Here is a 14,211-nt window from a genome sequence, read left to right on the forward strand (position 1 = left end):
CTGTTAAGTAAATTTTACTATTTATCTATAATTGAACTTACATATTACATAGTTAACACATCATAACGCAAACCTATATGGCTGTTTAATGTTTATTGGCTCAAAAAAGATGAGATGTTGTAATAGAATATACAGTATAATAAAGTTTTTGTAACCTGTCATCTCGACTGCAAGTGCAGTTCTGCAGGGATTGTAGTGCTGCTGTTGGAGTGAAGTAGTAAGTCACCTCAACTACAAATACTAACAGCGCAAGGTTTTGAAAAATCCATGATCTTCCCACATGAAGAAAATGAGAATATCATTGAGACAAACATTTACATAGCTGTTGAATTCTGGACTGTGATTGATCAGAAGGTGTTGATAAATTTTCTCTAGTATAAATATGCAGGTGATTTATAGAAAATTGCACACACTGATTATCAAGAAATAGTCTGAATTTCTTGATAATGACCTCGAGCGACTCAGTAAAATGGCAGCCAATCGCTTCATCAATGTAAGTGAGGAAGATTTACAAATGATGAAAGAAAATGCTGTTACTAAAAGCACTAAAGATGCTGCAAAGTTTGGTCTAAAACTATTCAAAGGTGGGGTGGAATTGGGATTTACAGTGGTGCAGTAAATTTAAATTTACAGTGGTGCAGTAAATGACCAAGTATAATATTTTTGTCTCATTTGTTTAACTGGGTTCTCTTTATCTACTTTTAGGACTTGTGTGAAAATCTGATGATGTTTTAGGTCATATTTATGCAGAGATATAGAGAATTCTAAAGGGTTCACAAACTTTCAAGCACTACTGTATTTTATTGGCTTCAAAACAAAATATTTTATTTGACGGCGTGGATAAGTGACAAGTCTGCACCACGACATTATTACATTTACATACTGCTTTTAAAGTTTTAAATAAATTTACATTCTTTAAGACTATTCCCAGCTAGCATGTATATAGTGGACCACTGGTGGCTTTTGGATGGCAAGCCGTTGGTGGTATGCCAGCCGTGGTCCGAAGTCAGGCCGCTGCCTAGCACAAATCACAGCTCGGGGCGTGAGTCGCTTTTGTTTGGCGCCCCGCGATGGTGCGCGAGGATTCGAATCCACTATGCGCAAGATAGTGGCAGCTCGCCATCCTTGGACCGCTGAAGGACCGCTACCCATAGACGACAACGGACGGAAGAACCAGCCACAACTTAATAGGACTAGGTAAGTACACCATCTTCTTATCTCTTCTAAAATTATCATATACAAAAACTTTAGTAAACGTAATGCTAGCCTACACTTCAAAACTTCGTGAACTGTTGTGGTATGACGTTTCTGACAGCAAGACAGAGACAAACTCATTAATTAGGACTCGTTCAGAAAACGGGCATGATGGCTTACCATAGTTTGACATAATTAGCCAACGAAGGATAAATAAAGTAGCCTACATATCACCCTCGTATATGTACCTGGGGTGAAGTGTTTTTATTCACATATGAGAAAGGGGGGAAATTACTTTGGCTATCCGAAAGTGTACTCGCCTGTATTAAGACACCCTCTGCCCCTTGGCTGTGCCTAGAAATTCTGTCCACGAAACTTTACTTAATTACACTAAACTTCACCTCAATAATGGTAACCTCTACCTCAGTAACTCTCCTTTACCTCAGTAAGGCTAAACTTTACCTCATTATTGCTAACCTTTATGAAATAACACTTTTTTGCCTCAGTAACACTAACATTTACCTCAGTAATGCTAAGTGTTATCTTAATGCTAACCTTTATTTAATAACACTAATTTTTACCTCAGTAACACTAACCTTTACTCAATAACACTAACATTTACCTCAGTAATGCTGTTATCTTAATAATGCTAACCTTTATTTAATAACACTAATTTTTACCTCAGTAACACTAACCTTTACTCAATAACACCAACATTTACCTCAGTAATGCTAAGTGTTATCTTAATAATGCTAACCTTTATTTAATAACACTAATTTTTACCTCAGTAACACTAACCTTTACTCAATAACACCAACATTTACCTCAGTAACGCTAATCTCTAATTTATTAACACTAAACTTACTAATTCTTCGTTACCCTAACTGACAATCAGTTTTGCATGTAGATTGATGTAGCCTTTGCTAGGCAAACCTGTCCGACTTTTTAAAAATGAAGGCAACTTTATTGGTTAATAGATGACAGGTGGGGTTTAACATTTGTCCTGTGACAAAAAAAAAGTTTCAGGTCAGCACAGCAACTTTCCTTGCCTTGGCTGTCCATGGTTGTTAGCCTAGCTATCATAGCTATCGCCCCGATATTGTTTTGTTTCTGGAGTTCATGTCTGCATCCACTGGTGTTTTGAGGCAGCTACTGCAACTGATGTGTAGACAACATCGGGGTTCCCGCGGGGTCTTAAAAACCCTTAAAACATTGAATTGAAGCGTTTGGAAACGATACAAATGCCAGCCAGTGTCAGTGTATTGCCAGCAGTGATTTGTTCTACAGGCTACTAGACGTGAACGAGTATAAAATTATAAAGAAGGAAGAACAGGACTAGGCATGTAAACCTGTTCACTTTACCACAGAAATTTTAAGGAATAATAGGGCTGTGACTTTACTCACTCCTTACACCAACTCTTCTTCAATGTCGTGCACCAAAATATCACAGTATCACAGTATCAATATTTCAGGTAGGCCTTCTTCTACCGGCAGTTATGCAGTAAGCTGTAACCAAAACACGACATATGTATTTGACAGAATTTAAAATATACGCCACTCAACATGATCCCAAATGCTGATTCACATATTTAATGTTTATGAACGTAGTAAAAAGAAATGTATAAAAAACATTTTGTGAACCTAGGTGATGAGAGAGAGAGAGAGAGAGAGAGAGAGAGAGAGAGTGTGTGTGTGTGTGAGAGAGAGAGAGAGAGAGAGAGAGAGAGAGAGAGAGAGAGAATGTTGATGCAGCTTTGTAATAAGACAGATGGTAATATGTTGTCTCTTTTCCCTTTACAGGTCACCAAGAGTACAAGTCTGTAAGGTAATTTGGGGTAATTTAAGGTAATAGGCAACACTTGTGGCGCAATGTCTAGTTACTGGAGTAAGAGAAGAAGGATTGCTAAAGGCGTTGAATCAGACTTACTGAGTATAGGCCTAACTTCAGCAGAGTGTGGGGGGGAAGGGGTGTCATGAAGTGACTGAGGTCCAATTTACTCATGGGGGCAGTGGGGTAGAACCCCTACCAGGACATAGTGCCCATTCAGGACAGAGCAGTGGTGGAGTTAGTGAGCAGGTCCATTCAGGACAGAGCAGTGGTGGAGTGAGTGAGCAGGTCCATTCAGGACAGAGCAGTGGTGGAGTGAGTGAGGATGAACAGTCCAGTGAACATGCACATGACAGTGATGGCAGCGAGGAAATCTGTTCTTCAGGCGAAGACACACGAAGTCACCTTGCTCAATGGGCAGTTAGGAGAAGGATAAGCCATGCTGCTTTGGCAGATTTATTATCTTTTCTCTCTGGAAAATTGCATGGCTTGCCAAAAAATCCTAGAACGTTACTAAAAACAAAAACCACGTATCATGTTAAAAATATTTCAGGCGGTAGCTACTATCATTTTGGCTTCGATCATGGCATTTCCTCTCATCTTGCTAACAAAAAAACTCCTTTGACTTGCTCGTCTTTAACAATCCAAGTGAACATAGATGGCCTGCCCCTCTATAAAAGCTCAAATGCACAGTTCTGGCCTATTTTAGGGCTCATTGAATGTTTTGAGAATCGGGTACAGACAAACAGGGAGCCATTTGTTATCAGGATCTACTTTGGAAATCAGAAACCTACAACACTAGAGTTTCTAGATGAGTTTGTCAGTGACGCACATGTTCTTGAGAGAGATGGCTTTTTTTACCAGGGTGCTTCTATCGCTCTAGCATTGTCAGCAGTGGTCTGTGACGCGCCTGCATGGGCATTTATCCGAAGGTCAAAGGGACACACTGGGTTCTACAGTTGTCACAAATGCCATCAAAAGGGAGTGACATACCAAGGAAGAATGACCTTTCCACAATCAGATGCACCACCTAGACTGGACAGCGAAACATTTGATGAGTTTAGTGATGAGCAGCATTTCACAGGATTTAGTCCATTCAATCTTTTGTCAGTTGGAATAGTCACGCAGTTTCCTCATGACTATATGCATGTGGTGTGCTTAGGGGTAGTGCGGAAACTGTTATACTTCTGGATGAGGAAGCCATTGCACACTCGAGTAGGTACAGCTGTCGTGCAGGAGGTGTCAACTACGCTTTTGGGTTATCGCTCATATTTCCCCATTGAATTCAACCGGAAGCCCCGAACTCTTACTGATTTTGAGAGGTGGAAAGCTACTGAGCTTCGCTCATTCCTGCTATACACTGGGCCAGCTTGCTTAAAGGGCAGAGTACCAGCAGCAATTTACAACAACTTCATGTTGCTGTCTGTGGCCATGACTATTTTACTTAGTGTATCTTTAGTGGGAGATTATGCTGACTATGCACACAGTCTACTCTTGGCATTTGTGAAACACTGCAACCAACTGTATGGTAGGGAGTACATTGGGTACAATATGCATGCCTTACTCCACCTCAGTGAGGAAACAAAGACATATGGAGCGTTAGACAACATATCCTACTTCCCTTTCGAAAATTTCCTCGGCCAGCTAAAAACAACGATCCGGAAACCCAACAAGCCCCTAGAGCAGGTCATTCGTCGCTTGTCTGAAAAAAGGTTTAAGTCCAGCGAGTGTCTAAGTATCGAGTCAGGCCTAACAATGGAACATTACAGTGGCCCTGTACCACTGCATCTTACTGCCATAAAACAATTTAAAAGAATGCATGTTCAGAGGGTCATCATTCAGGTCTCAACAAGTGACAGTTGTGTGGAGTTAGCGGGGGGAAGGATAGTGGTCATCGAAAACATCATAGTTGACAACAAGGCAGAAGTGCACATAGTGTTTAGGTCCTTCTCAAAGCTCTGCAACCTCTTTGACTACCCACTCGAGTCATCTGAAGTTGGCATCTACCATCTGTCTGCCCTGACACCTCAACTGCATCACACTCTAGCTGCACACATAGAGAGAAAATATGTCCTCCTTCCAGTTAAGGATGGCTTTGCTGGGCTACCGATGTTGCATCAGTAGGATTGCTGTTTTTTATGTTGGTGTAAGTGTTCAAATCACAATTTTGTTCAGGTGATATATTCAGGTTTCCCATCTCATTTAGGAAATGCTGTAGCTGTAGGAATTGATTATTAAGATGCCTTGGCAAGCCCACTTAAGTGTAACTATTTCTTCTTTCCACAGAAATGTATGTAGTCGTTTCCTTCCCCGCGGAGGGCTTGTTTTTTGTGGTGCCTGTTTCATGGATCATAGAAGATAAATGTTACTGGCCTCCCTTTAAAACGCTGGACAAGGTAAAAAAGGCTGCCCTACAAAATGAAACCCCTGACCCCAATTGTTGGACACTTCATCCAGTTGAGGTGCTTAAAGTTAAAGGTAGGCTCGGTTGTATATTTAAATATCATAATGCAGCATTTTGATTTGGGAGAAAAGGAGACAATTCAACTATTTGAATTTTGCTTGTTTGCTATTGTTGTTTTTTTTATGTAGACACATACGAAAAGGCCCACGGCCACTACCTTAAAGCAAAAAGAGGAGAGAAGCTGGAGACAGATGAGGAGACCATGAAAAGAAAAAGAAAGTAAGATAATATTTGCATCATACTAGTCACTAATATATAAACGGAGGTAGATTGACTGAATTACATAGGCAGCATGTGATCTAGACAGGTTTGACACAATCTACCAAATAACTACTGAATTACTCACAAATATATCAAAATATGCATAAATACTAAGTCAACTCAATCAATACAACAATATTTAATTACTTTGGTCATTTATGCAAAGAAATACTGGATTCGCTTAGATGAGGTAACAAACTTCTCAAAGTGAGGTGAAGCTGAATCATGGCATCTGAGTAAGTAACCAACATGCAGGAGCCTCCTGTTCGATGTTCTACATCGACCTACATTGCTTGGCAGACATGAGGTCATATCCTGAAACTAGAAATATCAACATAAGGGTTCTTCAAGGTGAACTAAGGAAGTGGACTATATAAACCAGACTACTTGTCTGGTTTATATAGCCTTTTCTATATTTTTAACTAACCATAAATATTATTTGTACCAATGATATTGCCCTCAATGTCACATTCTTTAACATTTTGTAACTTGTGTAATCTCTAGGCCAAACATGAAATTCATCCAATCCAGTGATGAAGAAGATGACCGTCCCTATTTCCCTCCGGCTCCAAAAATTCGGCGACTGCCAGAGAAAATTTCTGTACCAAATTCAGGTTAGTGATATCTCTGAAAAGAAATTCATTTTTCTTTTTTCATGGTCTCTGTTACTTTTCATTTTGTGTTGCCTTACATTTCATGCACCCACATTTGACACAGGCCTTCTGCATATCTTCCTTTGTTTATTTTTTATGTTGCATTTGGACAAAAGTGTCAGTTAAGTATAATGTCATACCATTGCATTAAGTGTAATCATAGCATTGTATCATCTCACTAAACACGCCTTTTCATTTCCAATCTATTCAACAGAGTTTACCAGTCAGGCACCACAGGTCCCAACCACCACCACCCTGCCTCTACCACCACCACCACAACTCCCACCTCTACCACCACTACCGCAGCGCCCACCCAGCCATGAAGGTAAATGGGTCAATGTCATTGTCAATGTCATTTATTGTGCTCTGATATCAGGTGGTACAACCACTGCTAATGCTCATAAATTAATTAGTAATTGGTAATTAATGTACTGCAATGAATATGCTTCTTAGATAACCATTTAAGTCTTAATCTCTTTCAAACAGTATACAGTCAATCACACAGAACCCCTTCAGTCACCAGGACCAGTACTTACCCTGCAGGTAATATTGGCCACTGTGTACTTAGTACCATGATTTGGTCTTCTAATTACCATGAATACTTGCATATCATGTGTCTTTTCACTCTGTTTGCAGTGTTGTCCAACCAAGCAGCCAGTCCCCCGTTGGAAACCTCACATCTTTTTCTGACATCCAGCCATGGAGGTATACACATAATACATTGGCTATTGAAAGTCTACACCCCTGTTCAAATGCCAGGTGTTCATGATGTAAAAAAAAATGACAAAAAGAAACTATTTAACGTCATGACAACCTGGCACTTGAACAGGGGTATGTAAACTCATCTCATCTCATTATCTCTAGCCGCTTTATCCTTCTACAGGGTCGCAGGCAAGCTGGAGCCTATCCCAGCTGACTACGGGCGAAAGGCGGGGTACACCCTGGACAAGTCGCCAGGTCATCACAGGGCTGACACATAGACACAGACAACCATTCACACTCCCATTCACACCTACGCTCAATTTAGAGTCACCAGTTAACCTAACCTGCATGTCTTTGGACTGTGGGGGAAACCGGAGCACCCGGAGGAAACCCACGCGGACACGGGGAGAACATGCAAACTCCACACAGAAAGGCCCTCGCCGGCCCCGGGGCTCGAACCCAGGACCTTCTTGCTGTGAGGCGACAGCGCTAACCACTACACCACCGTGCCGCCCCATGTAAACTCATATGTGTACTTTATAAGTTGCTTTGGGTTTGGACAAAAGTTGCAGTAATAATCAATAATAATCATTGCCGTAATAATCTCACTAAACACGCCTTTTCATTTCCAATCTGTTCAACAGAGTTTACCAGTCAGGCACCACAGTTCCCCACCACCACCACCATCACCTCTACCACCACTACCACAGCTTCCAACGATTTCGCCTCTGCCAGCACCACCACAGCTTCCATCGAAGTCACCTCTTTTTCGAACATCCAGCCATGGAGGTAAATACATAATACAGTGCCTACTGAAAATGTACACACCCCTGTTCAAATGCCAGGTGTTCATGATGTAAAAAAATGACAAAAAAGACAAACTATTTTATGTCATGAAAACCTGGCATTTGAACAGGGGTATGTAACCTTATCATACCCACTGTACACTGCGTTCCAAATTATTATGCAAATGACATTTTCACTGGTTTTCCTAAATAAATAACTAAATGACAAGTCATCATAATTTTCAAGTCATCAACCGTTAGAGTACAAAGCAAATATTTTTGAACGAACCTTCCAATGATAACGGTATTTTTTTAAAAATTGAAAAACTGAAAATGCACTGTTCCAAATTATTATGCAAAGCAGAGTTTCAAAAGATGTTGTTCTTGTAAAGAACTGAAAATGGCCATTTATGAAATTTGAAGCATTAGCAGGTGATAATTACTGGAATCAAAACCTAGTTCAATCAAAAAAATCTTACAGTTCAAGTTGCATTACTGGATGTGTAGCTGATTCAGAGCACACACAGGTTTGTGCAGATAAAGGCACATTAAGAAAGGTTCTTCCAGATAAATACATCAGAACAAGAGAGTAAATGATAAAATACTATTACAAAGCAACAAACAAGTCACTTTTGAAGCTGCTGGTAGCTCTGGAGTCTAAGAAACACCAAGGTGTAGATATGCAGTTATGTATAAACCTTCTATTTGGTCATCCTTAACCAATGCTCACAAGCAGAAACGACTCCAGTAGGCCTAGAAATACATAAAGACTACTTTTCAAACAGTCTTGTTCACTGTTGAGTGTCCTTGCACTGTTGAGTGCCCTGGATGCTCCAGGTGGATGGTTGGTGAATGACCACCATGTCCTAATAAGGCTACTACATCAGCAAAGAGGAGACAGAGTCATGATTTGGGCTGGAATCATGGGGAGACACCTGGATGCCTCCTTTAGGGTACCCAAATGTGTGAAAATGATGTTTGGGAAGTATGTTCAGTTTAAGACTGACTACTGACCACTTTATATCGTCTTCATGTATGGGCATGGCAGTGCACCATCTCATGCTGTTAAGAATACCTATGCACTCATGCATGTGGTTTTCTTGTATTTCTAGGTTGTTTCTGCTTGTGAGCATTAGTTAAGGTGGGCCAAATAGAAGGTTTCTTCATAACATCTTCTTGGTGTTTGTGGGACTCCAGAGCTACCAGCAGCTTCAAATTTGAACTGTTTCACCTTTTTCCTCCTTTGTAATATATTTTAGCATATATTCTCTTAATCGAATGTATTTATCAGACAGAAACCTTTCTTAATGCGCCTTAATCTGCACAATTATGTGTGTGCTGTGAGTCAGCTACAAATCCAGTAATGGAACTAGAACTGTAAGATGTTTTTGAGTAATTATCACCTGCTGATGCTTCCAATTTCACAAATGGCCATTTTTAGTTCTTTACAAGAACAAAATCTTTTAAAACTCTGCTTTGCATAATAATTTGGAACAGTGCATTTTCAATTTTTTCAGTTTTTCAATTTTTAAAAAAATACAGTTATCATTGGAAGGTTCGTTCAAAAACATTTGCTTTGTACTCTAACGGTTGATGACTTGGAAAATTATGATGACTTGTCATTTAGTTATTTATTTTGGAAAACCAGTGAAAAATGTCATTTGCATAATAATTTGGAACGCAGTGTATGTTACTTTGTTCATTTTCTATTTTATAAGTTGCTTTGGACAAAAGTATCAGTTAAGTATAATGCCATAACATTGCATTCAGTGTAATCATAGCATTGCACCATCTCACTATTTACTAACCACATTTCCAATCTGTTCAACAGAGTTTACCAGTCAGGCACAGCATCATCCATCAAATCAGCAAATCAGCATCCAGCAAGGTAGAACTGAATTATCATTCATCTGGCACCAATATTAAAGGAGAAGCAAACTAACCCCTTAAGATACAGCCCCTGTTATAAATTAGCTGAATAGCTGTTACCAGAATGGCAATGACCAAGTCGTAATGTATTACTAAAGGCCCTATGCACTGTCATAGTGGTACTATGGCAGTAAAGTTTTTCTCAGTGGCCATTACAGCATCCTTTTGGTGGAATGGCATGTGTTCAGGGGCTACGAAAGTTTTGTTTGTTTTTGTTTTGAAAAGGACACCATACATTCATCCTTGATTATGTCAATTTCAGTAACACAGATGTTGATGTTGTTTGAAAGCTGTGTAAATGGAAACTAAGTATCTGAATTACTACATCTATACTTATACCATTTCTAATCTGTTGTCTTTGATTCATAGATTTTTGCAGACTTGTTCTGCAGCACCTCCGGACGATTGAGGAGGAGGTTAAGGAGGTTAAGCAGCAGGTGGCTGCAAATACGGCCATTCTGCAGAAGCTAGGGGGTGCTGGTGTGGCAGACCTTTGCCTCGTCCAGGAAACCAACATGCCCCTCAGTAACCTGGAGGAACTGGAGGAGCTGGAGAGGCAGCTTGGGTCTGACATTGACCTGAAAAACCAACTGGTAAGTCTGGATTTTAAAATGTTGCAATATGAATTTGAAGGCATACAAGTCTTAACCTGGCTCTCGTGACGAATGTTGCTCTGAGTTGCTCAACAAACATTTATCTGTAACTATGGCCGAAGTGCGCTTAGCCAAAGTTCCTGTCTTAAAATACCGTCTCTGGCTTAGCTCTCCAAATGTTTTATCAAAAATCCTTGCACATGATTGGAAAAACCACTTGTCTGACAATTAAAGCACTACTGTAACATTTCTGGAAATGAGTTCATTTTACACCTCTCCCTGAATTAAGTGATTTGTCGACAACGTTACATCTACGAAAGCCCTGCGAGCCAGATTGGTCAGGCTGCCTGGGTAAATCTGAAAATCCACCCAGATCCACGAGTAGCTCATAAAGCTGTGCGGAAACACACAGATCTGGCGAGAGCCAGGTGATCCCACTGATTGAGCATTGCTAAAATTGATCCCATTCCCAAGGGGAGCGATGTGTGCACAATAAATCATATATATGTTTCCAATTTTCAACATCATACCCACTGTATTTGAAGGTTACAGATGAACTATCAAACAGCTAAGATGTTTGACTGAATGTTATGCCATTGTAATTTTGGTCTTTGTATTCCAGGTGAACATACTTGCTGTTTTGGGGGGGGAAACCACCAAAGACGCGGTGAAGAGGATGTTGGGCCGTATTTTGAGGAAGTCCCTGGCGCTTCAAATAAATTGGACTGGTGCTGGAGGAAAGGTGGCGTTCAAGTCTTTACACCTGAAGAATGTGTTGCACAGTAAGCTAAAAAAAAACCTTTTTTTTACATTTTGAATCATTATTGTGAAGTATTTACAACCCCTGGCAAAAGCATTTTTTTTTACTTACTCCTTGTTTTACAACAGGAGCTGTTAGGAGAGTGGTGCACACAGCAACAGAAGAGGACCTGCAAAAAGAAGTTGCGATGTACCTAAAGGGGGCAGCTGACCGAGAGGGAGGGAGAAAAGACAGGCAGAAAAAAGTGGGCAATGGGGAGATGGGGAATATTTGAACTAGTCATTTTATATTTATGTATTATATATTTATTATAAATTGTTCATATTTATTTATTTATTTACTTCAAACTGTAAAAACATAAAAAAATATTGAACCTGGCTGATCTTTAAATGTGATATTGTAATTTATTTATTTAAAACCGTAAACACATAAAAAAATTTATTGAACCTGCCTGATCTTTAAATGTGATGTTGTTAATTGTTATTTATTTGTTTGTTTATTTATTTATTTAAAACCGTAGACACATTGAAAAAACAAAAATGTATTGAACCTGGCTGGTCTTTAAATGTGATATTATAAATTATTAATTGTTATTTAGTTATTTATTTATTCATATAAAAACCGTTAACACGTTAAAAATAAACAAAATGTATTGAACCTTATGTGTGGTCAGTCTGTGGGATAATATGTTTACATGTATACATTTATATTAATTTAGATCATAAATTGAATTCCATTTATATTCATTTTAATGCCTTGTTTGAATTATATGGCCATAATAAGGCTATTAAAAAATGGTGGGTAACAATCGGTAAAAAGGCGGCCCTTTATCTGAAACCGCTTTTGAGCCGCCGGCGGACCGCCAAAGAACCGATGAGCAAAACGCCAGTGGGCCACTGGTGGGAGCTGCCGTTGGACCGACAACTCTGCCACTGGTGGGCCACCAGTGGGCCACTGACCTATTGCTATCTGGGTTTTTTTAAATGATCACCTGTGCATTTATAGTAGAAACTGCAGGCACTGTTCCTGCCATTCAGGTGAATGCTGCATGATGAGAAACCATTTCTTTTTCATCTCAGTGAGGTTTTATTGCTTAACACAGTACAGTTCACTTCTGTCTTCTCTGGAATTCATAAAGCATTCTTATCTGTCAAACAGAACCTGTGACGAATAAAGAGTGATTGCAAACTGGCAGACAAATCCAAATCATGAAGCAGCTGCTATAGAAAACCTAATGGAAATCCTGTAGAAATTTAGTACCAAGTTTGAGAAGAAAAAGTTCTATAGATGAAAAGTTCTGAAAATAGATGAAGACAAATAGCTTGAAAAGTGTCATACATTGCTGTTTGTTATTTATTGATTTGTTTGGTCAATTCAATTTTATTGTCTAGGCAATTTCTGGGCATAGAGATTTGTTATATACTTTTTTTCACACATTTTGGTGCTCAAGATTTCAATTATATGACGAAGGCTGGTGCATGCCTTTTTGTGAGGAAAGCTGTGGGCAATACCCTCAAAAACCCATGTGTAACAGATCCTGATGTGGGTGGAGCACAGAAGCACAGCAGGTGAGAGTTGGTGTTCACACAGACACTTTATTTTACTTTTTTTCTTTAGCTTTCCAGCTTTTCTCACTTACACAGTCACACATGCAACACACACCTGTTCTGGTCAGGAGAGACTAGGGTTGCCACCTGTGTCTGACAAAAATCCTGGACATTTCGACCATCCAATCGACCTTTTTGCTTGTAAGCAACTGCGCCCTTCGCATAGAAGACAAAAATCGCCCTTCTATGCTGAAATTGTATTGCTCTAATTAGTAAAAATGATGTTTTTGCTAGTTATTTGTTTAGTTAATTGCTTTACATAATATAGCAGGTCTTCATTATTTTGGTTTATTTCCAACAGTTTTTGGTTGTGGACACCTGGGGGCAGTAGTGGGCACAGGTAAAAGGGGAATACATACTGTAATTAAATTCTGTTTGTCTGCTTATGTGGAATAAAAATAAATAATCTAATTTTTCATTGTATCTAAGAATACCTGAATGTAACAATGTAAGGTGTAGTGTCAAACAGCTTACCTGATTGCTTAGAGTGTGGTGTGTGCTTTGCTTGTGCTTGCCTGTGCCTCTGCTGCTCTTGGCTAAACAAATACATAGGAGGACATGTAACTGATATAACTGGGCACATACAGGAGTATGTACTACACTACACTATTTCATTTAATTCACCAAAACCTTACCTAATCTTCCATTTATATTTGGTGTTTTTCTTTGCTGCTGCTATGAGTCCTGGCTGATTTTCAATGAATGTCTTGAACTCAGTACAGGACAACTGAAAGTTTAGCCTGACTTGAAGCTCAGCCTTCATCATTGCAACAGAGAGTCTGTTTCTTTTATCAGTCCAAGCATCCTCCATTGCCCCTTTTCCACCAAAGCAGTTCCAGGGCTGGTTCGGGGCCAGTGCTTAGTTTGGAACCGGGTTTTCTGTTTCCACTGACAAAGAACTGGCTCTGGGGCCAGAAAAACCGGTTCCAGGCTAGCACCAACTCTCTGCTGGGCCAGAGGAAAGAACCGCTTACGTCAGCGGGGGGGCGGAGTTGTTAAGACCAACAACAATAAAAAAGACCGCGAAAGATCGTCATTTTTAGGCGATGAGAAGCAGCAGCTCTACAAACGCGAAGTCATCCATTATTATTATTATTGTTGTTGTTGTTGCTGCTGCTTCTTCCGTGTTGTTTTTGCTTTGATATTCGCGCCAAGGTTTATGCAAACGTAGCGCCGTAACTGACGTATACAGCGATGTAAGTGACGTATACAGCGACGTAATGACGTATTCAGCGACGTAATGACGTGGCTCCGCTTAGCACGGCGAGCTTGGAAAAGCAAACTGGTTCTCAGCTGGCTCGCAAGTTGAAATACACATTTTGCCCATTATGTACAAAAAAACGGGACATTCAGTGTCCCGGATTTTTTTTTTTTTTTTTTCCGGGACAGACCATGAAAATCCGGGACAATCAGGAAAAACCGGGACAGGTGGCAA

At 39.8% G+C, this 14,211-nt stretch overlaps 1 protein-coding gene across 2 annotated transcripts; it reads left to right on the forward strand.

Annotated features, from left to right (window-relative positions):
• The first annotated feature begins 1,120 nt into the window (after positions 1-1,120).
• On the forward strand, positions 1,121-11,497 carry LOC132887235 (cyclin-dependent kinase 12-like). Of its 2 annotated transcripts, XM_060922745.1 has the most exons (11): positions 1,121-1,197; positions 2,995-3,019; positions 5,309-5,500; positions 5,615-5,705; positions 6,252-6,361; positions 6,615-6,725; positions 6,887-6,943; positions 7,037-7,105; positions 7,747-7,891; positions 9,719-9,775; positions 10,186-10,313. In XM_060922745.1, the coding sequence occupies exons 3-11, from the start codon at positions 5,311-5,313 to the stop codon at positions 10,223-10,225; spliced, it is 870 nt and encodes a 289-aa protein (XP_060778728.1). In that variant the 5' UTR covers positions 1,121-1,197; positions 2,995-3,019; positions 5,309-5,310; the 3' UTR covers positions 10,226-10,313. The 2 variants fall into 2 exon arrangements, with proteins under 2 accessions (XP_060778728.1, XP_060778729.1); XM_060922746.1 differs by lacking the exons at positions 1,121-1,197; positions 2,995-3,019; positions 5,309-5,500; ... (1 more) ...; positions 6,252-6,361; positions 6,615-6,725 and adding exons at positions 11,032-11,191; positions 11,298-11,497 and having other exon boundaries at positions 6,922-6,943; positions 10,186-10,409.
• The last annotated feature ends 2,714 nt before the right edge of the window (positions 11,498-14,211 follow it).

This window comes from Neoarius graeffei, chromosome 5 (assembly GCF_027579695.1).
Source record: "Neoarius graeffei isolate fNeoGra1 chromosome 5, fNeoGra1.pri, whole genome shotgun sequence".
Taxonomy (NCBI): domain Eukaryota; kingdom Metazoa; phylum Chordata; class Actinopteri; order Siluriformes; family Ariidae; genus Neoarius; species Neoarius graeffei.

Bases quoted from the DNA above. Each gene is read 5' to 3' on its own strand.
- LOC132887235 (XM_060922745.1), top strand. From the start codon at position 5,311: ATGTATGTAGTCGTTTCCTTCCCCGCGGAGGGCTTGTTTTTTGTGGTG. The intron at 6,726-6,886 runs GTAAATGGGTCA...TCTTTCAAACAG, and splicing joins GCGCCCACCCAGCCATGAAG to TATACAGTCAATCACACAGA. The intron at 7,106-7,746 runs GTATACACATAA...TCTGTTCAACAG, and splicing joins TCTGACATCCAGCCATGGAG to AGTTTACCAGTCAGGCACCA.